Raw genomic sequence first — 23,048 nt, forward strand, 5'->3', positions numbered from 1 at the left:
AATTACGCCCTCGTCTCCCCGGCCTTCCATCGCGGTCGTTAGGTAGACAGAAGCGTGGAGGGGGGGGGCGGGGCGCATGGTGGCCGATAAGACCGGAGGCAGGTTTCACCTTCCGAGTGTTTTATTGAGCTCACCTTGACGGAGGCCTCGCGGGGTCCCGGCTCGACCTTGGTGGGCCAACGCGGGCCAATAACTCAGAGCGGCGTGGCAACAAGAAGGTTCTTTGGACGCCATCATTTCCACGCTGCTCTCGCGTTGCGGAGAAAAGTTTTGGCGCTCACGAGGTCGTTTTCTACAGAGGCTGCCACACTGTTTATGACGCTACTTTTTATCGTTAATGGTAACGAGCAACTGTTTAGAATTTTATGGCTTTATTTAATTCGCAAACAGTGGCGTTAGCGTACCATGCTAACTCGCCAAGGAAATGACGCTAAGCTTGTTTTGCTGAGACGGCGAGTCCACGTCGCGCAGAAGTTACTCAAATTAGCCAGCAAATGCCAGCTGCTGCAACTTTAGCATGCTGGCCGAGTGTCTGCTCCTTTTTGATTTTGCTCTCCTGTTTTTTTTTTGTTTTTTTTTTGCTTGCAATCAACGTCGAAGACTACTTTTATTGTTGGCCCGAAAGCGATGCGCATTCTCTTTGTACTTTTTTTTTTTCCATAGGTGGATATTCCACCATAGGTTCAGCAAAGCTACTAAATCTCGCGCTAACAGGTCACGCATCCATCCTTTCGCCCTCTGACTTTTCCTTCAATGGCATCCGTGTATCCTCCCCCCCTCCCTTTCCTGTCTTATCGCAGCCGACTGGGCCCGATGCGTGCACGCACACCACACACGCACACGCACACACGTGCACACTTAATTAATACATTGATTTAAATGCTCAAGTGATATCCACCCTCCTAGTTGAAAGTCTTTTTTTTTTTTATTGCTTTATCAATGTTGGAATGAATATGATTTAACCGCTCGTTACACACGCACGTCTGCCGGCTTATTAATTATCACGCTAATTAACCTAGCACTAATCATTTGGCCTCAGAGCGTGTGCGTGTGTGTAAATATGTTAATTTGATTGGCAGATATGATGGATTATAGCGTGGCGGGATAACGACACTGAAACTTCTCTTCAAAGCGCCCGCTCCCACTCTGTCATTCCGTCTGGCATTCAGATCAATAAAGTTTTCCAAGTCAAATTTTCCCGGCCTTCTACTTTGCCGTGTCACATTGCGCGTCTTCGTTGAGTTTGATGAGAGTTGGCGTCGAGGAGCGGGCCTCGCCATGGTTACGTTTTGAAAGCGCGTTGTTGTCGCTCGTGCGTTTCAATTTCTTCATACGAGCGTTTGCGCCAACCAATCGGCCGGATTCGATTTCAACCGCGGTGGCAAAAGTCCTTTGGTGATAAATGCTTGCTTAAAAAAAATGCCTGTCGAAGTGCAGCGTTACCTCAACTCTGTCTCGAGGTACCCGAAGTCAGGCTGACGCAGACTTTTGCAATCATTTCTATTGAGCATTTTTCCCAATTTGAACTCTGAAGCAAATTTTGACGACATAAGACGTCATCGTTGTCAGTTGAATCATCCTCAAGAAAAGCCCCCTCCTCTCCAAAGTAAATCTGGCTGCCCGTGTGCCCCCCCCCCTCCCAAGTACTGGTTTGGACAACGCTTGGTGACCGCCGGCTGCCACGAGGTGGCTGTCAGAGTGATGGATGGCGCTGATTAGACGTTAATAATGAAATCAACTTGACACGTATCCTCTAAAGCTCCTTAGCCGTGGCCTGCTTCGGCCTCGGAGACGCTGCGGCGCTCGGCGAATGCTGGAAATGTGCCTTCCGCGAATTTGGGGGCGAGCTTGACTTTTGGGAGGCGCGAGTTGAGCTCATTTCAGGCCTCATTTTGAACAGACAGGACGTGTGCGTGAACGTGACTGCAAAGTGTGACAGAGACACTAAAGTGTGTGTGTTTGAGTGGCTGTAAGGTTTGTGTGTGCGTGTGTGTTAACCTTAAAGTGTATGGGACATTTTTTACAGAAGGCGTACAAGTACAAATAAGATCGCAATGATTACGTTGGTAAAAAGGAAATAAAAAAAAAAAAAAACTTGATGTTTTAGTGAGTTGGCTCCGCCCACAGGCCGTTTGACCCGGTGCGTGCGTAACATCACGGGCCCAACGGGGTCATCTTCACTCTCTGAAGATGGCGATGACAAGCGGTCGCTAAAAATTAGTCGATCCGTTTTTACTGTTTAAGAAAAATGAATCAGAAGAAAAAAGCACGACGAGCGAGCGCACGTGGCTCGATGACGTCATATCCGCCTTCTTCAGGATTTTCTTGTTGTTGTTGCCTGGAAGGTTTTTTAACCTGCAATGTTTAATCCATGAGAATCTGAAAGTGGATATTTTATTTATTTAAATGCTGTATTAAGCAATAAAATATCAGAGTTGCAATGAATACGTTCAAATTTGTAAAAAAAAAAAAAAATTGTGTCCCATACACTTTAAGAAATGAGAGAAATTGTCTGGCGTAAACCAAAAACAGGCCAACCGACGGTAACCGACGGCAACCATCATCAATCAGCGTGTCGAGTCGACGTGGCTGCCGGCAAAGGCAACATGAATACAAAAGCCTCATCTTGCATTTTTGGTGAAGGAAAGAAAAGTTGATTTGAGGCAAAGGACACGTTCGGACGACGGCCGAGCGGTCGTTATCTTTCGACAACTTTTTGTTGACGCCATCCTTGCCGTTCATTCCTTTCTCATTCCATCCGTGCATCTTTTTCCGGTGTAACGTCGGCGGCGGCGGCGGCGCTCCTATCAAGTCTGTTCTTTCTGGATGAGCAGCTTTTATGTGGCGTGTGATAAAGAAGGCGAGCGGAGGATGAAGGGCAGAGCAGGAAGGAGAGCTGAAGGACAGACGGACGGACGGAAGCAAGCTCAAGGAGGTTTGTGATGCTTTTCACAATGAAAATGTGTCACAATTTATTTTCTGAGGTGCCGTTTGTGCGTTCTCGCCAGTCGGAGTCAGCCGAACGGTGACGAGAACAGATTTAGCGATACCACGTCGCAGCCAAAGAAATCCAAAATAAAAACGTGTCGGGTTGTCACTTTGATGTTGACATCAGATGCCCGCTTGGCGAGTTCCCGTCGGTATTTTGGGACGACCCACGTGGGTCCAGTCAATCCCGAAAAAACTTTTTTTTTTTTTAATAAATAAAAACAAGTTTTATTCTTAAAGGCCATTCTTAAAAACGCTCTTCCAGTGAAGTGGCAAAACCTGGAGTCACTTTTTGTTCCGCAGAGTTGTCGTCATCTGTTGGATAAATGTTGCTGGACTCTTAAAGTAACTGGTAGTCCAACTAAGTTACTTTTCAAAGCAAGTAATCCCTAAAGTAACTGAGTTACGTTTTCAAAGTAACTGCGGCAAAATTGTTTATGTGCGATATGAGCGGCCACAACACTTCAGTGTTTTTCTGTTGGCATTATGACTTTTTTTTCCACTCATTCTCAACTCCTTCAAGACTCTAAAAGGATTTTTATTGACTGAATTTTGTAATTCCCGCAAAAAAAGTCCGCAAACAATCCTTCTATTGTGATTAGTGCGTCGGCAATTAATCCGTCTGTTAGCATTTAGCATTGAATTAGCCCGGACCTGCTTTCTCTCTGTCATGACCGAATTTGTCACAAACTTGCTGACATGCACACACACACACACACGTACACCCCCACACACACACACGCACTAATGAAAGCTGGAGGGTGTGTGAGTGAGAGATGGATGAGTGGCTTTAAGATTCTATTAAAAAATAAAATCCCTCGAGTGACGTTCAGGCAGGCGCGTTTTTTTTTTATTTTTTATTTTTTTATGTCACACGAATCAGCCTGATGGAGGCTGGAGATCCTTTCGAACCTCATCTCCCTCCGGGACCACCAGCAATTTCGCCGACAGGTTTTCCCACTTTGCTCCTTCGGCTGCTCTTGCCACCTCTCGTCGCGCGCGAGGTTGAACTTTTCTTTCCACTTGGCCGTGGCGTCGCTTTCTCTCCTCATCACTTGACGCTTGCGCTTCACCTTCCGCGAGGTAACGGCGTCCTCTTTTTTTTTTTTTCCCCCATTCAGTCGCAGCGTCTCGGTGTAATGGGATTACACGGGATTACAAAAAGCAGCCGGTCTGTAATCCACACCACTCAATCCCATTTACGCGCGAGTAATTCCTCCTCGCTGCTGCTTTTAATCTTCTTTCACTCCAACCATCTCCTGGTGTCAATTAGTTTGCTTTCAACCCCCTCCCTCAAACATCCAACCTTCGGTAAATCAAAGGTCAACGTGAGCTGCTCCGCGCGCCCACGCGCATTCGGAATGGACGTATAGAGTCTGTTCTTCATTAACGACGCAGTTGAAGCATCAAATGTAGCAGGGCTTTGATTTACAAGTGCCTCAGTTATTTTTACTGTCAAACTAAACATAAAACAAAGTGCATAAAACATGTATTTAAAAACAACCACATAGTCTGCTCGCTCAATGCTAACACACAATGGAAAATGTTATAGACTGGCTGACAAATAGCATCTGTGGAGCGGTGTCATCATATTTTAAATACTCACAGGATATGTTCTTCATCCTCTGCAAAGAATTACAGATGTACTGCAGTTTATAGTCAGTTATAAAAGTCTTCTTGGTTCATTATGAACGTCTGTATTATACTGCCCCTGGTGGCCGAAGCGCACAATGCAGAAGGAACATTTGATCAATTGTGAGAAACAATATTGTCCATTTTACACAGTCATTTTTAAAGTAGTTGTGAAGCTGCTATTTGCTTGGGAGCCTGGCCACGGAACTATGTCATCTCGTATCTCAAGGCACCATTGAAGAAGAAAGTTGAGTGACATTACAACACGAAAAAAAGAAAAAGAAAAAAAGTTAATCCGCTGCTGCCGAAGCGCGAGTATGCAGCGGTCCACTCTTAAAACTTTCTCTCGACTAAAACGGAAGAGGCTTGCCCAATGTCCAACCCGCTTCGCCTTCTGACCAATCGCTGCTGTTGTGCTGCACGGCGTCTTCTGTGATTGGTCCAACCACATGTCGCTCCCTTGTCATGGGCGGGGCCACGTCCGCGTGTGTGCGTCCGCTTGTAAGCAAGTCGCTTGTACTCGCTGAGCGGACGCGGAGGGCGCAAGGTGCTCCAGGGCCGAGTTGACGTTGGGAACGTCAGACCCGCGAGCGCGAGCGCGACCACGACCACGACCACGACCACGAGTGGAAAACCTTAAAGAGAACACGAGACTCCGGGAGAGTGTGTCGGCTCCCGCACTACTTCCAACATGTCGCTCCCTGGCTCCCCCTCACTCCTTCCGCCGAGCTCGGGCGCCCCAACTCCAGCCTCGCTTTACCGTTCACCCCCGGAGACGGTCCACACTTCAGCGGCTCCCAGCGGAACCTCCAGCCCCGCGCACAGCATCTCCCATTCTCACCCTCACTCGCTGTCCCCGCGGCTGAGCGGCGGCACCGTGCTCGGTGGCTTCCTGCCCGCGCCGGGTGGCGCGCTGGCCGCCTTGGGCAATGGCGCCGTCGCCCCGCTGGTGTCCGGGCTCGGCGGACTCGGCGCGCTGGGCTCGCCCGCCTTGAGCTCCTCCGGGTCGGGGCCGGTGCCGGGGCCGTGCGGCGAGTGCAAGCTGGTGGAGGTGCACGGCGTCAAAGTGGCCAGCTTCTGCGTGCACGGCCAGGAGCTGATTTGCCTGCCGCAGGTTTTCGACCTCTTCCTGAAGCACTTGGTGGGCGGCCTGCACACGGTCTACACCAAGCTCAAGAGGCTGGACATCACGCCGGTGGTGTGCACCGTGGAGCAGGTGCGTGTGCTGCGGGGGCTCGGCGCCATCCAACCCGGGGTCAACCGATGCAAGCTCATCTCCAGAAAGGACTTCGAGATCCTGTACCAGGACTGCACCAGCGCCAGGTCGGTGAAAAGTTCACATTGTAGAATGTTGCCAAAACTATTTAAAAGTGCCGAGCTAAACTTAAAAAACTTAACGGTGTGGATTTATTCCAATTCGTGATGTTACATTTCTTGTTTGACTTCCGTTTGAAATGTTCATCATTCATTTGTTCTCTTCGTTGCCGCAATCACAGCGGTGCATGTCAGAGGTAATAATGAATCAAGCGAATGCGCATGCAACAACACAGCTGGAGAGCCATTGTTGCTGAACACACACTAACCCCCCCCGCCCCCACCCTTTCAAATCATATTGACATTCCTCCAGTGACCCCCCCCCCTTCCTTCAAATCATGTGCTGGGAAAGGGAAAAAATTAAAAGAAAGATGAACTCCCACTGGGCTTCATCTCCGCCGCCAGTGAGCGCGCATCTGCGCGAGATGGTCAACACCGAGCAGGTGCAACATCGCAACTAAACTTTGGCGACTCCACAAAAAAACAAAACGCGAGTCAGAAGACAATTACATCTTATTTTATGAAGTCATTTTTTGTTGTTTAACCACGAATAAGATGCGTGTTTGTGTTTGTGCGTATGCGTGCGCGCGCTCACCCGCGCGTGCGTTTGTGTGTGTGTGCACGTGTGAATGGATAGTGAGTGACAGGCGAGGGCTTGCTGATGTCGAAGTGTTATTCTGGGCTCTTCTTATCACGACAGGCTGTTGGAGACAACACACACGAGCGTATATTCAGAAGTTGCAGTCTTTTTGGTGTGCTCGAGCTTCTCGGTCACACACGATGAAAGATTATTTCTGTTGTCGCGTCCAACGAGATGGAAGTCGAGTTGAAGTCTATTATCGATATTTGTGCTGCACTGTTGTCGACCGTGCGGCGTCGGATTTCACGTTTTGCCGACGAAGGCCTTCACGTTGCTGTAAAATGGCCGATTTTTGCGATTGGGCGACTTCAAAATGTTAAACGTTGGCGCGTAGTCGGAACGTGAACTCGTTGCGAGGCATGGGCTGGTTACCGGTTTCAATGTATGCCACATTTTTAAAAAGTCAATGCTTCAAAAGCGCTAAAACTTTCCATCTGTGGTCGCAGATATTTTGTGGGTGTTGTCGACAACAATCGGTTAGCCCGGAGGCCGTTTCTTTTTTTTTTTTCTTTTTTTTGTGAGAGCGCTAGACATCACGCCGACAATTTCAAGCTAACAGTAATGTACGACGTGATCTTGATGAATTTTTACAGGTAGCTATGAATGTTAGCAGAAAATAAATACTACACTCTCGCCATCAAAGCTAATAACTAGCAATTTAGCTAACTAGCGTGGCTAACATCAGTTCATTTCTGCTGTAACGTTACTTCAAGTGGCAAAGACGAGCAGAGAAAGGTAATTTTCAGGAAGTCTTTATATTGTTGTGCTTCAATTTAATTTTATATTTTAGTTTTATATTTGTCAATCCAACGACGATACGCATTTAATGGAAAATCGTTTACCCAACCGTTTAAACAACGATATATTGAAGAACTGAAATGACCACACCGCAATGGCTTTGCTCAAACTTATACCGTCAGAATATGCTCCCGAGGAAGTTTGCTAGCGAGCTAACTAGCGTGGCTAACATCAATTTGTTTTTGCTCTGACGTTAGTTCATAAAATGGTGAAAAGCAGAGTTGGCAATCCTCATTTTCTAAGGAGTACTTTTACTGTTGTACTACGTTTCGATTTTATTTGGAAAAATACAATTATTTTCTTTTTACGTGAACTAATTTATAAGCTGCAATGAGAAAACGTTATTCCACCCAACATTTCCCAAATAACACTTTTTAAAGCTCTGATCGCTATCAATGTCCGTTCACTTTGAAACCTTTTCATCAGCTGGCTTTTTTTCATTCTTTTCCACGGGGCATAACGTTGCTTTAATGGCGCACAATGGATCGTAACACACACCTCAGCCAGAAGGCAACACAACCAGGGCGAGTGTGTCGCGCACAAACCGCGCTATCAGTTGTCACGCGGGCTCAGCTTGCATGTCTGTCATTGGCCAGCAGAGGCGCCCTCGCCCGGCCGTTTTGATGCCGGATCTCGAAAACGCGCCAGATTCTGAGTTGACCGCCCCGCTTCCTTTTTGTGGCGTTTAAGTGATGTCACTTTCTCTCGAGGAATTGTGGCGAGGTGGCCCGGGCGAGAGACTCTGAGGGAGGCTGCTCTCTCTCTCTTTGACTCCGTGTTGCGGATGAGAGGAGAGTGAGGGATCATGGGGAGAGAGGTGGAGATCAAAGTCAGAAATCCGACCCGCTGCACCGTGGAAAATAACTGATCCACTCTCCTTGTGTGTGTGTGCGTGTTTGGGTGTGCGTGTGCGTGTGTGTTTTGAGGAGGCTGCTAATTAAATAGTTAGACGTTTAAAGTCAGGCGCTTAAGTCTTGGTCCGAAGATGACGTTTGCATGCACGGATCAGAGTCAAATGCATATAATGCTGATAATCATAATGAGCAAAGAAGAGTTTCACAACTAAATGACTTAGTGAGCTGCAGTAATATTAGTGAGTTTTCACGGAGGATAAAGACTATCTGCCTGTTTCATAGTCTGTCTCCATGTTTTGCTGATTGTTTGTGTTTAAATATAGAAAAAAATATTTAGCCAAATGATCCATTTTAGAGCTGCAATTGCAATACTGTAAAACCGCAGCCGGTTTATAATGATTGAATGAATCTTTAATTCATTCATTTATTATTAGTTTTAATTTATGTATATATGTATACGTGCATAATTGTCGCATGCAAGATAAAAAAAAAAAAAAAGTCACTTAATACTGTGCCATAAGGTAAACAGCAATTCCCGAAGAACTTTTCAACCTTTCTTCTTCTGTACGGCGGTAAAGTTCTACTGAAAAAATTAGGATGAATTCAAAATGAACCCAGAAATCTTGTGTAATGTCAATTGACAAAGATGAAAACAAAGGACATTTTAGCCACAATGATAGTTTTGTAAAAGTAAAATGTAGTTCCAGTTTGTTTTTGTTTTTTTTAAAAAAAAGGACTCTCAATTTTATTTGAATGTGTTAGCAAAACTGTTTATTTTATTCAAGTTGTAATTATTTTGTTGCTTTTCGTTAAGTTTAATAACCTCAAATTTATCTTATTGTCTTGTTCTGCGGCACGACGAATCAAATCAGGCTTAACATGAATGGAGTCCGGATTGAATGGTCATGCCTGGACGGTGGAGCGCAAGGATGAATTCCTAGAACGGCGTCTGTCGTCGTTCTACGTTGTGTCACGTGACAAGCCTTGGCGCCGCCACTGAAACTGCTTGAAAGAATGTGGAACTTGTTGGCTCGCAACGATTGAAGGTGATGGAGGCGAAGGAGCGGGAGCGGGATGTTGTCGTCGCCAACAAGATTATTGGATGCCTGCAAACACGCGCACACACGCACACACACACTTAGGTGCACTTAGCAGATTGCTTTGGAAATGACATTAGGGAGTGTCACAGTGGCTTTTCCTCTCGTCCGCCAGGTAATCTCGACATCCATTTTGTTCATTTCACACACTTCCTGTTGGTTCCCGCCTTTCACTCACTTCCCGTTCGTCCCCAAACACATCTTTTATTCCCTCGTTCATCGGTCCTCCGCCTCGCACCTTTTTCCAAAAGAACATTTACCCCAGCGACAGATTTGCTGTGCGGGTGTGTCGGAAAGACAAGTTGTTATTAATGAAAACATTGAAAAGTTGTCACCCGCTTCAGACGAGCAAGTGCACGTCAGTCCTAGTGTTGCTACGGAATAATTGCAGCCAAAATCAATTAAAAAAAGGTTTTGCGTGTGTGTGTGTGTCCTCTCTAGCAGACAGCCTGTCATTAACACAAATTTTAATTAGCATATGGACACATGACAGAGGTGTGTGTGTGTTTTGACAAAGTTTATTCCTCTTTTTTTACTTTCCTGGCTTGTGTGCATTTATTTACCATTCGCGTGTGCATGTGCGTATGCGTGTGTGCGCCCGTCAAGAAGCCCCCACCAGACAGTGTGTTATTAATGAAAACGTATAATAATCCATTTAAAAACATGTCATCATGATTAGAATAATAACAGTGGTTAAACTGACTGAGACGTTCGCAGACGAACAAGCTCTCGTCATTCGTGTGTGTGCGCGCGCGCGTGCGTGTTAAACGTGACAGTCCAGCCTCCTTCATTTATTTCTGTAGTTTCTTTTGTTTTCCCACCAAGACGGTGGGCGACGACATGAAGACAAATGTGCTGTGGTGGTCTTGATGAAGACACACGTTTATTACCTGAGCGCAAAAAAAAAGGGTGCGCGCGTGCGCTTGTGATGGCTTGTCACAGAACCATCACACTCACTGTAATTTTCTCCTCAGGCTGAACAATGTGGCCGTGTCTTTTCAGTTTGTAACTTCCTGCTTTTTTTTCTCGTGAGAATGCGTGCGCGAGCGCGCACGTTCTCTTTAGTCGTCCATCTCAGACTTATTGGTATCACCCATAAATCAGCACGACGGGCAGCAGGGGGGGGCAAAGATGGTTGAAAAGGCTGTCAATGTCCATACTTTATTTTTCAATATATGAAAATGTATTTAACCGATTTCTATTTGTGTAGTATAAGCAGACAACTACCTGTAGCATATTTATATCCTGATAGGTTTGAATTCATGCTTGATTTAGTGACACACTCCTTCAATAACTATATTTGCACTTTCCTTTTTCACGGAGCCCCAAATGATGTGTGTGTGTGTGTATATATATATATATATATATATATATATATATATATATATATATATATAGATATATATATAGATAGATAGATAGATATAGATTATGTTGTAAGTTTCATAGCGTCATTGTATCACGATGAAAATGCACGAACTGTATCGTAATTGGAGATCATTTGATGACCGGAAATAATTCAAATTCATGTCCATAAATTATCTTTGATTTGAGATCAATCAAATGACAGCAAATTATATTAAAAAAAAAAAAATAAAAAAAAAGAATCATGTGATTCTCTCAACCAGAGCTTGGTCACGATCAGACAAGAAGTTGGCGTCTTGGTGCAAACGGCGTCTTACGTGAGTTGTTGAGACCATGTTTAGAAAAAAAAAAAAGAACTCAATATGTTTTGAAATCACAAAGTCCCCATAAAGTCTTTAAAAAAACGGCAAAATGCTAAATGAAGCTTGGCTAAAGTAGCCGCTACAAAAAAGGCTAAATGCTAAATTAAGATAGGCTAAAATAACCGCCACGCTGCTAATCTGCGGCCTCATTAATCATTTATTTGCTATCTGCCTGTAACTGAAATGTAAATAGCCTGTTTAACCTCCACTTACACGTGTGTGTGGGGGTGTGTGGGTGTGTGTGTGTGCGCGCGTGTGTGTGCGCAAGAGGCACAGCGGAGGAGTGTGTGGGGGCGGCGTTGGGGGCAGGTTGCTTTCAAGTTACAAAAGAAGTTAATTAAAAATGAAAAAGGAGAGCAGAGGGAGGCGAAGGAGGAGGGATGATGAGGAGGAGGACGGCTGGAGTGGACCGAAGCAGCCGGAGGTGGACGGAGGGTAAAGGGAGGGCGGGAGGGAGCGTTTTTATTGAAAACGGGTGGACAAACAGAGCGTAATTGGCTGGGGCCGCGGGGGCTAGGGGGGGGCTTCAAAGAGCCAAACGCCGCGGTGAGCAAATGAAGAAAGAGTGCGAAGATGAGGCGGCAGGGCCCCAAAAAAAAAACAAAAAACTAAAGTGTCGACTCAGACAAAGTGAAGATCAGCAGCTCAAAGAGGCCAAAGTTTGTCATTACACAAAAAAACTGAACCGGAACGTTCCAGAATCAAATTAGACAACTTTTTGCAATCGCCTGCATAGTTATTAACAAAAAACTTTTTTTGCAACGACACAGACACAAATTATGCTTTTGGCAACCATCAGGACAGTGGACGCACCTGAGCTTAATTGCTGTTAGCATGTAGCATGTAGCATGTAGCGTGTGCGTGCACGTGCGTGCTCAAGCAAGATGGAGGTTTTTGCTCACTCGCCGTCTGATTGAATGGACGCCGAAAGGTTGCGACCTCTTTCTAAACACTGCGCGGTTCTCAGCATTAATCAAATAACACACTCACGCACACACACACACTAGGACTGACCTTCACACACTCGCTTGCATGCACATTGAACACGCATCTGCTTAAAAAAGGGGGGGGGGGGATAAGCTTACTTGTGTGTGTGTGTGTGTGAGATCTGCACAAACATTAAAACACTCAGCCAGGTGAACCTATAGAGGATTTTACACACACACACACACACACGCGGTGCCAAATGCCTCGTGTGTGTGTGTATGCGTGTGCGGTCGTAATAGTGACATCTGCACCGTTGGCTAAACAGCTTGCAAATATGCTGATAAAAACAATGCCGCCAGCCAAATTTACAACTCCTATAAAAGACACGCGTATAAACACACACACACACGCACGCACACACCTACACTCGGAGGACGTATTATTGTGAGATTTACGGTGTGTGTGTGCGTGTGTGTTTGGCTTTATTGCGGTTTACAAGACAGCAAGAGCGTCTATGTAAGCAAGGCTGCGTGCGTGCGTGTTTGTCCCAAAAGCGACACCCGCGGTGAATTTCGTTTTTCAATATCAGACTTGAGCGTTGAGGCGATCGGTCGTCGATCAGCTTGTGAAAAACTGCAAGGAATGGACGCCCCACCCTTTTTTTTTTTTTTTTTGTAATTGTTGAATGTTGACGTGGGTGGGTGTGAGAGTTTCAAACGGAAAGTTCTTCAGCTTGGTGTAAAAAAAAAAAAAAAAATACATCCTAGGATAAATGTGGCGTCCTTCCTCCCAAAAAAAAAAAATACAGAAATAACATTTGTTGACGTAGACCGTGTTTGCGTCTGAAACTTTTTTCCAGCATGGAGTAATTTTAGACTTGGTTTGGGACCGGCTCTGTTATGACGAGGGTCGTGTGACGTGAGTTTATGATACAGTCTAAAAATGACAACTTGGATATGTGTGTCATGGAATCATGGAGGTATAACACACACACACACACACACACAAGTGGCAAATGCAAGAATGTGAATCCCTCTCAGGTCTCATGTTGCGTCCCCCCCCCCCTCACCCCAATCCAGTTCCTCCACCTCCTCCCTGTGCTTGGAATTAGACAATGAAAACAATGACATTGGTGTCTGTTTCTATCTGGTTTGAAAACCCCCCCCCCAAAAAAAACCTCCCCCACTCTGTGGTGACCCGATGGCGTGTTCTCTTTCTCTCTCTGTCCGTCTCTCGCTCACTTGTCATTTTCACTCATCCATTTTTCTTCTCTTGTCTTTCTGTCTGGTTTTACGCTCCAGCAGTTCCTTTGTCCACCCGGCCGGGGAAGCACGCTTTCGCGTTAGTTTTTTTAGCTCAGTAAGTGTGTTATCTGAATGAAGAGAAAAAAAAAAGTGCAACTTTTCTGTTCGCAAGGTGACTTAAGCAAGAGCCCTGCGGAATGCCAGTGTCGAATATTGCAGCCGAACGTGCCGTTTCTCATGCTTTAGTTCACATCCTCCTTGTTGAAGTCATTCCAATGGCCGCTCCAAGTCTCCCAAATCGAGCGCCATCTATTTCCTGGAGGCTCCCGCGAGACGGGCCTATTTTCTTTGGTCGCCGTTCCGCAGGGTCAAACTAAATGCGATCTGCTTGGCTTTGGACCCAGCGGACCGCGAGGGAAAACTCCACGGCTTTTTATGTCGCTGCTCAACCTGCTCGGGTCGCAAACTAACAGCTCGGAAACTCGGGACATTGGTGGGAACGGAGTCGGCTTTTCAATTGGAGCATTTCTGGAGACGGAGCGGATTTCGTGGTTGCTCATTAATCAGTCCCTCCCACCGCTTCGCTTTCTCTCCTTCACCCCAAAACCTTTCAGCTCGCCTGTCACACATCTTTGTCTTCCTCTCTTCTCCGCCAGATGATTCATTCCTTCTCCGAGTGTCTTTCTTTCGCTTTCTCCTTCTTCCATGAGTTATTCCACTCTCTTGTTTCCTTCTCTTTGTGTGTGCGCTGTTGTTGTTTGCATTCCTTTGGGACTGGACAAATCTCAGCCATGTTTATAGATTTGTAACCCCCCGCCCCCCCCTTCATGCATGTAAAGGGAGATGGAATGTGTGTCCTCGCGATTATCGCCGTTTGTTTTTGCGCGCTCGGACATCGGCGTGTGCGTGTCCAACATGAGAAAGTTTGGCTTTGGATTTCCGCGCGCACATTAAGAGCAGCGTTTCCTGCCGCCGAGGATGAAAACGGCGATATTATTTGTGCTGTGTTTGGACTTCCCGTACGCTTTGTTTGGAGTGACCTACAAAACGGCTCGCCACATTCTTCGGCGCCCCCTTCGCCCTCCCGCCGCTACATGCTAACTGCTAAGCAGCGCGCGACGCACACCAACTTCTGATGTTTGAAACTGTCTATTCAGAGCTGGGCACTTGGACGCCTTTTTTGACGGTCAGTCTCCCGCCCACCGGCGCTGCTATCTCGGTACCCATCCGACCTCGACCCTCTGACCTTGTTCAGAAAAATTGTTGGCCCTTGAACCCCCCCCCCCTTCCTACAAAAAAAAAAAAGCATCCGTAGTAGGTTCATCAAGGGGTCCGGTTCATGGGCTGGACTAAAATCCACCTCCGCCTTTGTTAATTGAACCCTTTTTAAAAATTTGTCACCCCCCCGCCCCAAAAATGGGCGTCCAGCCAGGCCGGAGGGTCTGACCGTTCCGCCCCAGGTCGGACGGCCCTGCTCTAATTTACCACTCCTAGTGGATGTTATGAGTATTTTTTTTTTGTCCAATCAGAATTGTCAAGCTCATCTGCCCAGGTTCTTCAGAATTTTTATTTTATTTTATTTAATTTTTTTATTAGTTCTTCAGAATTAGCTGCGCTAGCCCAAGTAGCCAAAGTAACTCCCGCCGCAACCGAGCACATTCCCGTCTTGCCACTGTCTCAACCGAATACTTTGAATTGTCATTCAGCCGAAATAAGCACGGGAGCGTTGCTGACTCGATTAAAGCGGACGGACGTTGACTCAGCACCGCGCAGCAGCCTCGGAGGTGGGACGCAAAAAAGTTTGGTCCGAACGGCTGGCCCGGAAAGGCAACGACCACACTGGTGATGATCGTCTTTCTGTTTTTTTTTTTTTAGCTCATCGTGCGTCCTTTAATGCAAAATGACACGTCTGCTGGTGCGAGGGCTCCTGACGGCGCAGACCGTGTCACTTTGTCTTTTGGAGCAGAACGTTCCACTCGGCCTTTCACTTTTCGAGAGCGCCGACCGCCTTACGGGTGGCCGCAAGAGACCCGAGCGCCCGCTACAGGAAGTCGATGAGCATTTGGCGACACGATTTGCAATTTGATAAGATGATTGGATTTGTAGCATTTTTCACGGTTGATCATTTTCGCGCTCTTGTTTGTTTTCGTCATGCCCAGCTCGAGAGCGGTACAAACGTCACGTTTAGCACTGTAAAACTTTACAACTGTGGCCAGTTTTATCGCGTGACGTCTCAGTGTGTGTATGTGTCGTGAGTTTTATCAACACGTGTGTCGATCAAACGTCCGTTGTCCGTGTATATCATGAAGTGTATGTTCTGTTCTGCGTGTGTGCGTGTACATGTGAGAGAGAGAGAGAAGTCACCGGCATGAAAAGAATCAAACTCTTGAATGAATGTGACCAGTGCATCGGCACACACAGAGAATATATCCTACTTTAATTTAGACATTAGGAGTTGATTTGATTTATTTATTCATTTATTTTATTTTAAAAGCCTTAAAAAATCAAATAGAAACAAAGCTCTATTGATGTTTTTTTTTTATGATCTGAAAAGCTATCCGATCCATGACTCAAAATCCGTGATACGATCCGAACCGTGACTTATGTGATCAGTTGGACCACGAGTGTACGTGCGGATCATGAGTTTGGTGTGTGTGTGTGTGTGTGTGTTCTCGTAAATGACCAGGTTATTCTCTCTATTCCCCAAAAATGGTGTGAGTGTGTAAATCTACAGTAAAAACATATTCCAGGAGATGTGATGCGTGTTCATGAAAGCACAGTGAGAGAGACATCCTTGTGTTTGTGTGTGCGCGTGCGTGCGTGCGTGTGTGTGTGTGTGTGTCCACTGTGACCCAGTGTAAACTAATATTGATTCAGCTGTTGGTGTTATACACGAGTCATAAAACTGGACTTATTGTAGGATCCAGGCTTTACCTTCTCAGTCCGTGTGTGTGGAGAGAGAGCACGTGTTCACAGACTTGCACACGCACACGCACGCACACACGCGCGCGCACTAATTTGTGTCGTCGTCCTGAAGTTGACGACGCAATAATTGGACTTTCCATCCCTCTCGTTTGCGCCACCCTCTGATTCTTCTCGTCCTTTGTTCCCTCCTTGCTCCCTCGTTCCCTTCTCCTTATCCAAATAGAGGACACAGACAATCCAATAAAGCCCCCCCCCCCCCATGCGCACTGTCACACACGCTTGTCTCTCAACAGCTGTGGTGTGTGCACGCACGCACGCACGCACGCACGTGTGTGTGAAGCACCAACTCAGCAGAAAAGGAGGATGACGCCCTCTGAGTCGGACAGGAATGTCATCGAGGGGGGGGGGGGGTGAAAGCGTAAAGGAAAACTCTTGGGATGACATGTGGCGCATAGTACTTAAGTCGATTTTTTTTTTTTAAGTATCTCTAATTGTAGATTTATTTTTCTCACAATGCTTCAAAAATAGTCCGATGACTTTTTTCCCCAACTTGAGGATGGCACGATGTTGGCGTTCGAACGTGAAGTTTACCTTTCATTTCAAGCCACTTCCGCCTTCATTCCCACCTGGCTCGCCTGACGAGCCGACCGAGAGACAAAAGATGGCGGCACCGACGAGTGAAGGAGGACTTAAGTGGAGGAACACGGAGGGATGAAAGATGACAGGCGAGGCATCGACTCATGGGAGGGAGGATGGAGAGAGAAAGAGAAAGAGAGAGATGAAAGATGTGAGGGGCCGGGGGTGTCGGCGGGAGGCTCGGGAAGAGATGACAGGGCGATGAGGAAGAAGAAGAAGAAGAAGAAGAGGAGGAGGAGGAGGAAGAGGAGAGAGGTGAGCGTCCTTGCACTGTCAGGGGCGATCGATGGCACATCATTTACATTACACTGACTTAACGGCCGGGGGAGGAGGGGGGAGGACAGGTGAGCGGGGGAGCGAGGGCCTGGAAATTAACTACTGGACCCCCCCCCCCCCACACACACACACACCCCCCGCCAGCTATCGTGGGCGAAAGGTTCCAGACTCACTCCTTCGATAGGTGAAAATCGGACATGTAGAGAAATTTTATCCCTCCACACGTGTAACTACGCACTTTTTTAAAAAACATTGTAAATGTAATTGAACTCCCAAAAATGGCAAAAGGCAAAGTGTAAAACTAAAAAAAAAAATATATATTAAACCAATATTCAAACAGCAGCTTGTTTAAAGGGGAAGTCACGTCAAAAATGTTCTCTCCCAACTCGACTTAACGCGACATTCTGATTAATGTAGAAAAATCCATCCATTTTTTTTTCTATCAGAGACGGCGGCCATTTTGCGTCGACTGAAACTAAATGAAAAACGGTTCCGATAACGACCGTCACGGCTCACCTCTTTGCTGGGTTTGGTCATGTGACGTTGGCAAGCATCCCACTGAAGTAAGATGACGAATGTTGATTTATTTTCAACAGGCTTTATTCAAGCTCACAAACGTTTCGCAAAGTCGTTCGGCGTACAAAACGGTTTGAAATGGTCGCAAACAGTTTTCTTGGACGGCAAGAAATTTTGAACGTGTTCACAAAAGAATGAACCCTGAACAAACGTCAACATTCGTTACTTAGTGGGAGGCACTGCGATGTCGTTTTCAGTTGACAGAAAGTGGAAGTACAGGACAAAATGGCCGCCCTGGGATGCATAAATAAAACGTAACATTTTTCCGTTTAATTCATACTTCACAGACGCAATATTTATTAGAATAACGTGACTCGTGAGAGTACATAGAATATACACTAGATACACACAATATACAAAATGTCCTTCAAAGCCTCCTAGCTTAATGCTAAGAAAAAAATGCTAAAAAACAAGGACAGTCAAATGGAAACTAGCATAGCTTTTACAGTTTAGATTTGGAGGCAGAAGGTTTTGTCGTGTTCCCGTCATCTTTGTTGAGTTTTCCACCTCGCAAGGCCTTCATACAAATTGCGATTTTGGTTTGCAATTTTTGGCCTCGCGAGGTGCTAAACGTCGCGTGTGTGTGCTGCTTGAGCTACGAAGGAAGAGTAGAAATTCAGGTGGCCAATCAAAACGCTGCCTCCGGTCACATGATCGTCCCCCGCATTCATTTTATTTTGATAGCGACAATGACAAATTGAGTTGCGTCACACCAGCAGCCACAAAAATGTGCTATTTAGTGTTTTGATCCTTTTTTTTATTCAAGAAGGATGGCTACGTAAGCGCCTGCCACTCCCGGAAGTGGGACAGCTTGTCTTTCGGAATAAGTGCATCATGCAGAAAGTATGTGAATGTTCATTTGATAATTATTGTTTATGCTACGTAGGGATGAACAACGAATCAAATTGAAGTTGATATTTTCAAATCGCAACGACGACAATTTGGGGCAAATAACAAAAGTAAACTGTGCTTGATCAGTCCGTCGCTTCGGCCTCAGAAATGAACAAATTGTTTCATCAAACATGAAGAGTTGACGTGATGTGGCCACAAATTTGTTTTGTTCGCTGTTACTGTTTGTATAATATATGTGATATTGATTAGATTACAAATTAATTTATTGCTTGTTTGCAAAAAAAACCCCACATAATTGTGTATTAAATCGCATTCACAATATCAACAGATTTCTTCGGTTTGGTCCACTAGCTTGTAATTTTTTTTTTTTTTTTTTTTCAATGCAAATAATGAAAATAACCGTATTGTCGCTTGTGACCTCCGGCCGCCTTCGCAAGGTGAAAACCTCCTGTTGTTTTGGGCGACTTCAAAAGAGGGCTCAGCACTTTTATCGTTGAGCTTCCTAAATACTAACATGTGAGAGCGTTCTCCGTGCGTGTGTGTGTGTGTGTTTGTGTGTGTGTGTGTTTGTGTGTGTTTGCCAACATGCTGAGGAAGTAAGGTAATGACGCTTGAAGCCTTCACCAAAACAGACACACACTTTTTGTAGAGACATGCAGACACACGTTAGCGCATCAACCTGTATAACTTGTCTCGTCAGCGATTGTGTGTGTGTGTGAGAGCTGTTTAATATTTAATGTCGTGCTGGTTAATTATGCAAGAGTGTTTTTGCCTCCTGTCCCGCCGCACACCTGTTCCTCGATAAGAAAGGCTGGATAGACGACTCGATCTTATGGGAAGGGCAGGAAGTGAGGCGTGTCATCCGTCAATTCTACTTCCTGTTTCTTCATCTTGCCGTTTTCCTTTTTTTTTTTCCACCCCTCCTCCTGAAATTATTTTCGCTCTACTTCTCTTATCGATCAATACTTTGTTATCGGCTACCTCGGCCGTCTCTCTTCCTTTCACACTTGCTGTCGCACGCGCACGTCCGCGAACGATGAAGTCATTCATCTGCCCAATCAAAGCGGCGCGAGCGCGGATGAAAGTAAACATCCATCTCTCTTTCGGTGTGAGAGTCCATGATTAGGATGTGTGTGTTTGTGTGCGTTTGTGTGTGTGGATGAACAACTAAAGATTTTTTTTTTTGTATTTGACGATCAGGTGATGAACGTCCAGTCCGAGTCAATCAATCAGATAAAAAAAAAAAAAGATTTTTCTTTATGATACAGTTCACTGTACGCGTGACTTTGAATGTGTGTGCCTTGAAAAGGAGGCGGGGCTTGCCCGGTGAGTGACATGGGCGTCATCGAACAAGATTGGTTGTCGTGAGCTCAGGTTAGCATCTGGCTGCTAATTGGCTAGCCCTTAGCCACTAGTGGACTTCAAGCTTTAAATGCAGACTAGTCGATTCATCGACTAGTTGAGTGACCGTGTTAGTGGACGGACATGCGCATCCGTTCCTCTCGTGTCTCCTTAAAACAAAAAAAAAACAATTGAGCTCCAAGGCAAAGATGTGAGTGATCCCGCTGTACCAAAACGGCACTTATCGACTCTTGAATGGAGGCGGAGGAGGAGGAATGAGGAAGAATCCCAGACAGGAAATGGACAGATGAGCTGGCCAAACGGATGGAGCGATGCGAGCAAGATGAAAGATGCTCGCTAAAGAGGGGCGACCTCTCACTCGGCCCAACGTATTGACCGTACCCGCCTCTGATAAACTACGCTGCTGTCAGCGTGCGCGCGAGTGCGCGTGTGTGACCTCTGCTCGTCTCCCGCTAAATCAATCTGTCAAACGGCTTCGCCAATCCGTGCTTATTCACCGCCATGCCTGTTTGTGTGCGTGTGCGTGTGTGCGTGTGTGTGAGTGAGACCGACCCTGACCGGCCATCACAGCCGATGACGAAGTATTGATCAAGGCTCCGTCGCTATAGAAACGGCCATTTGGGAGGACAGGAGATGGTGCGCGTGTCCGAGTGAGAAGACTTACTTCAAGGTGGCTCGTCAGATCGTTTTGTGTGCGTGCGTGCGTGTGTGTGCGTGCGTGCGTGTGTGTCTTGAGACAATAAAGTGCCGCGCGTCCTGAGTGCGACTGTTTGGCGACTCCAGTCTGTTTTCCGGCCCCCGTGGCGAGGAGGACCGATGTCTATTTAAGGCTTTCACTACACTCAAGGTTAACAAATGAATTTAGGTCAGTGCGTGGGTGTGTGTGCGTGTGTGTGTGCGACCTGCTCTTTGTGTGGAAGAGTGAGTGGACCACTGACGAGGATTAATACGCGACATATGGCAACCCGACGGGACACACACACACACAGAACAAAGAACTGTAATGAGAAGGCGATATCATGTGTCTTTTGTATACACACACACACACACACACACGCGCGCGCACACACACACACACACACGCCTTCATGTGGTCATGGAGGAGTGTGACGTAGAGAGGTGAATCTGAGTTCAGATGAAAAGTAAAGGTGTCTCTTATCCTGTCCTTCATGCTGCTTTGCTCCACATTCAGTGTGTGTGTGTGTGTGTATCTTGGGGTGTGTGCGTGTGTGTGTTTGCGCTCTGGTCCCAAACGCTGCTTTTCCCGCCACATCTTTTCACACCCTCCACGGCGCTCCTCCCAGCGGGACCAGCCTCAAAAGTCCTGGCGAGCATCGTCTCCATCTTCCGAGGAGTCGCATGACGACGGAGATGTTTTGCAGCGACGCGTCTCGTTCTCGTCGCTTTTTTTTTTTTTTCTCCTCGCTAGGTGTAAATGACTTTGCGAGGCCATCTGTTAGAGCGAGCCGCCCCGCCGCGCGCTGGCCTGCTTGGGTTTTCGGGTTTAGTTGTCAGATGAGCGCGTCGTGGCCGTGTTTGAGGTTGCGTCGTCGCTTTGACGCACGATAAAGTACCGCCAAGGTCAAAAGGTCGCCGGTTGATGGTGCTGCAAATGAATGGAAATGGTATTAAGCCGTTGCTGCGTACTAACCACAAAAAAAAATTGTTTAAAAAAAAGCACTCTAGAATATTGCGATTTAGAAAAACAACTAATATGTTTTTTTTTTTTTTGAGGGGGTCTTGGGGCAAATGTTTGAATGTCATTATATTCTTGCAACCAATTTTAAAAAATCTAATTTTGTCCGATTAATCTGTCGGGTCGTACTACAGATTTTTTTTTAGGCTGATGCCAATTCCAAAATTTGCTCGAATAAAATTACAATCACAGAATAATTGTTTGATATATAAAGGAAAATGAATAAAAGAACTTTTTTTGGTCCTCTAACGCTTTAACAATGCATTTGATTTTTACTTTTTCCTTAAGTATTTGTTTAACTTTTTGACAGTGGGAAAAATTGTCAGACATTGAATTATTTTGATCATCATTATTATTATTTTTTTTTTTTTTGGAAGTGGCTGTAATGTTTGAATGTTGTTATCTCTGACTCATGATGTATTGTGGAAAAAAAAAAAGTACCCATACTTGCTGGTCATCAATCAGAGCCGACCGATCCACATTCTGTGAGGCCGATGCAGATTCCGATATTTGGCAAAATAAAATTCCAATCGTGGATTAATCGGCCAATAAAATAACTTTTGTCAATTTCCGCTTGATGTTGTCCTTTCGTATTTGATTAACTTTGCAACAGAGAGAAATGTTTGCCAATTATTTTTTGACAAGAGTTTTGGAATGTTGTTATCTTGCTCTGATGTTGTAACGTGTCAAAAAAGAAAACCTGAAGATTATATCATATAATAGATCCCAATCACAATAATGAGAGGGGAAACATTTTTTTTTTTAAGAAGAATGGAATTTTCCATTTTTTTTTCAATTTCCAAATCTTATTTCTCTTGACGTCACCAATGCTGCGATGGCGTTTCTGATTCCTCCTCTCTGTGTCTCTCGCCTGCAGCTCTCGTCCGGGTCGTCCTCCCAAGCGTTGTTCTTCCGGCGCCGGCATCCAGGACAGCCCGAGGCTTCTTCACCCCGGCCTGCCCGGCCTGCTGTCCCCCAACCTGCTGTCTCACACCGGTCAGAATCTTTTCTCGCCTCCCTTTATAGCACCGCCGAGGACGACAACATGGCGGGGGGGGGAATGAGACCAGATGTGAGGAGTAACAAGCGAGTGGCTGGAGAGATGGAGGGATGAAAGAGGGGGGGAAGAGGAGATGGAAGAAGGGACGAGAAAGACCTGACAGAGGGAGATAGGAGGTGAACGAGTGCAGGCGGCATGCTGGTGTGATGAATGACTCGTCTCCTGGGTCCCTTTCCTCCATCTGTCCATCTCCCCCCCTCCTCCTCCTTCCCTCCCTCCTGCTTTTCCTCAGCCTCTCCTCCATCCTCGCCTCCTTCCTTCCACCCCCACCTCCTCCGTCCTCCTTTCGCCTCCTCTCTCCTTCCACCTTTGAACTTCCTCGGAGTTCTCCCTCCTCTTCCTCGTTTCTGCCGTTCCCTCCCCCCCCCCCCCCACTGCAGGATTAATAAAACATGCTTGTGTTTAGTGACATATGGACACAGCTCAGTGTGGCATACTAATGAC

The 23,048-nt window shown here is 46.2% G+C and overlaps 1 protein-coding gene across 1 annotated transcript in view; it reads left to right on the forward strand.

The window, feature by feature from the left end:
• Positions 1-5,223: 5,223 nt before the first annotated feature.
• LOC148339156 (dachshund homolog 2-like) overlaps positions 5,224-23,048 on the forward strand; it is a 31,138-nt gene continuing 13,313 nt past the window's right edge. Inside the window, exons 1-2 of the mRNA XM_088293875.1 lie at positions 5,224-5,943; positions 22,422-22,540. Coding sequence (XP_088150001.1) covers positions 5,312-5,943; positions 22,422-22,540 — 751 coding nt within the window. The 5' untranslated portion in view covers positions 5,224-5,311. The remainder of the gene's footprint in view (positions 5,944-22,421; positions 22,541-23,048) is intronic.

The sequence above is a fragment of the Idiotropiscis lumnitzeri genome, chromosome 4 (assembly GCF_059441095.1).
Source record: "Idiotropiscis lumnitzeri isolate Australia: NSW breed Sydney's pygmy pipehorse chromosome 4, RoL_Ilum_1.0, whole genome shotgun sequence".
Taxonomy (NCBI): domain Eukaryota; kingdom Metazoa; phylum Chordata; class Actinopteri; order Syngnathiformes; family Syngnathidae; genus Idiotropiscis; species Idiotropiscis lumnitzeri.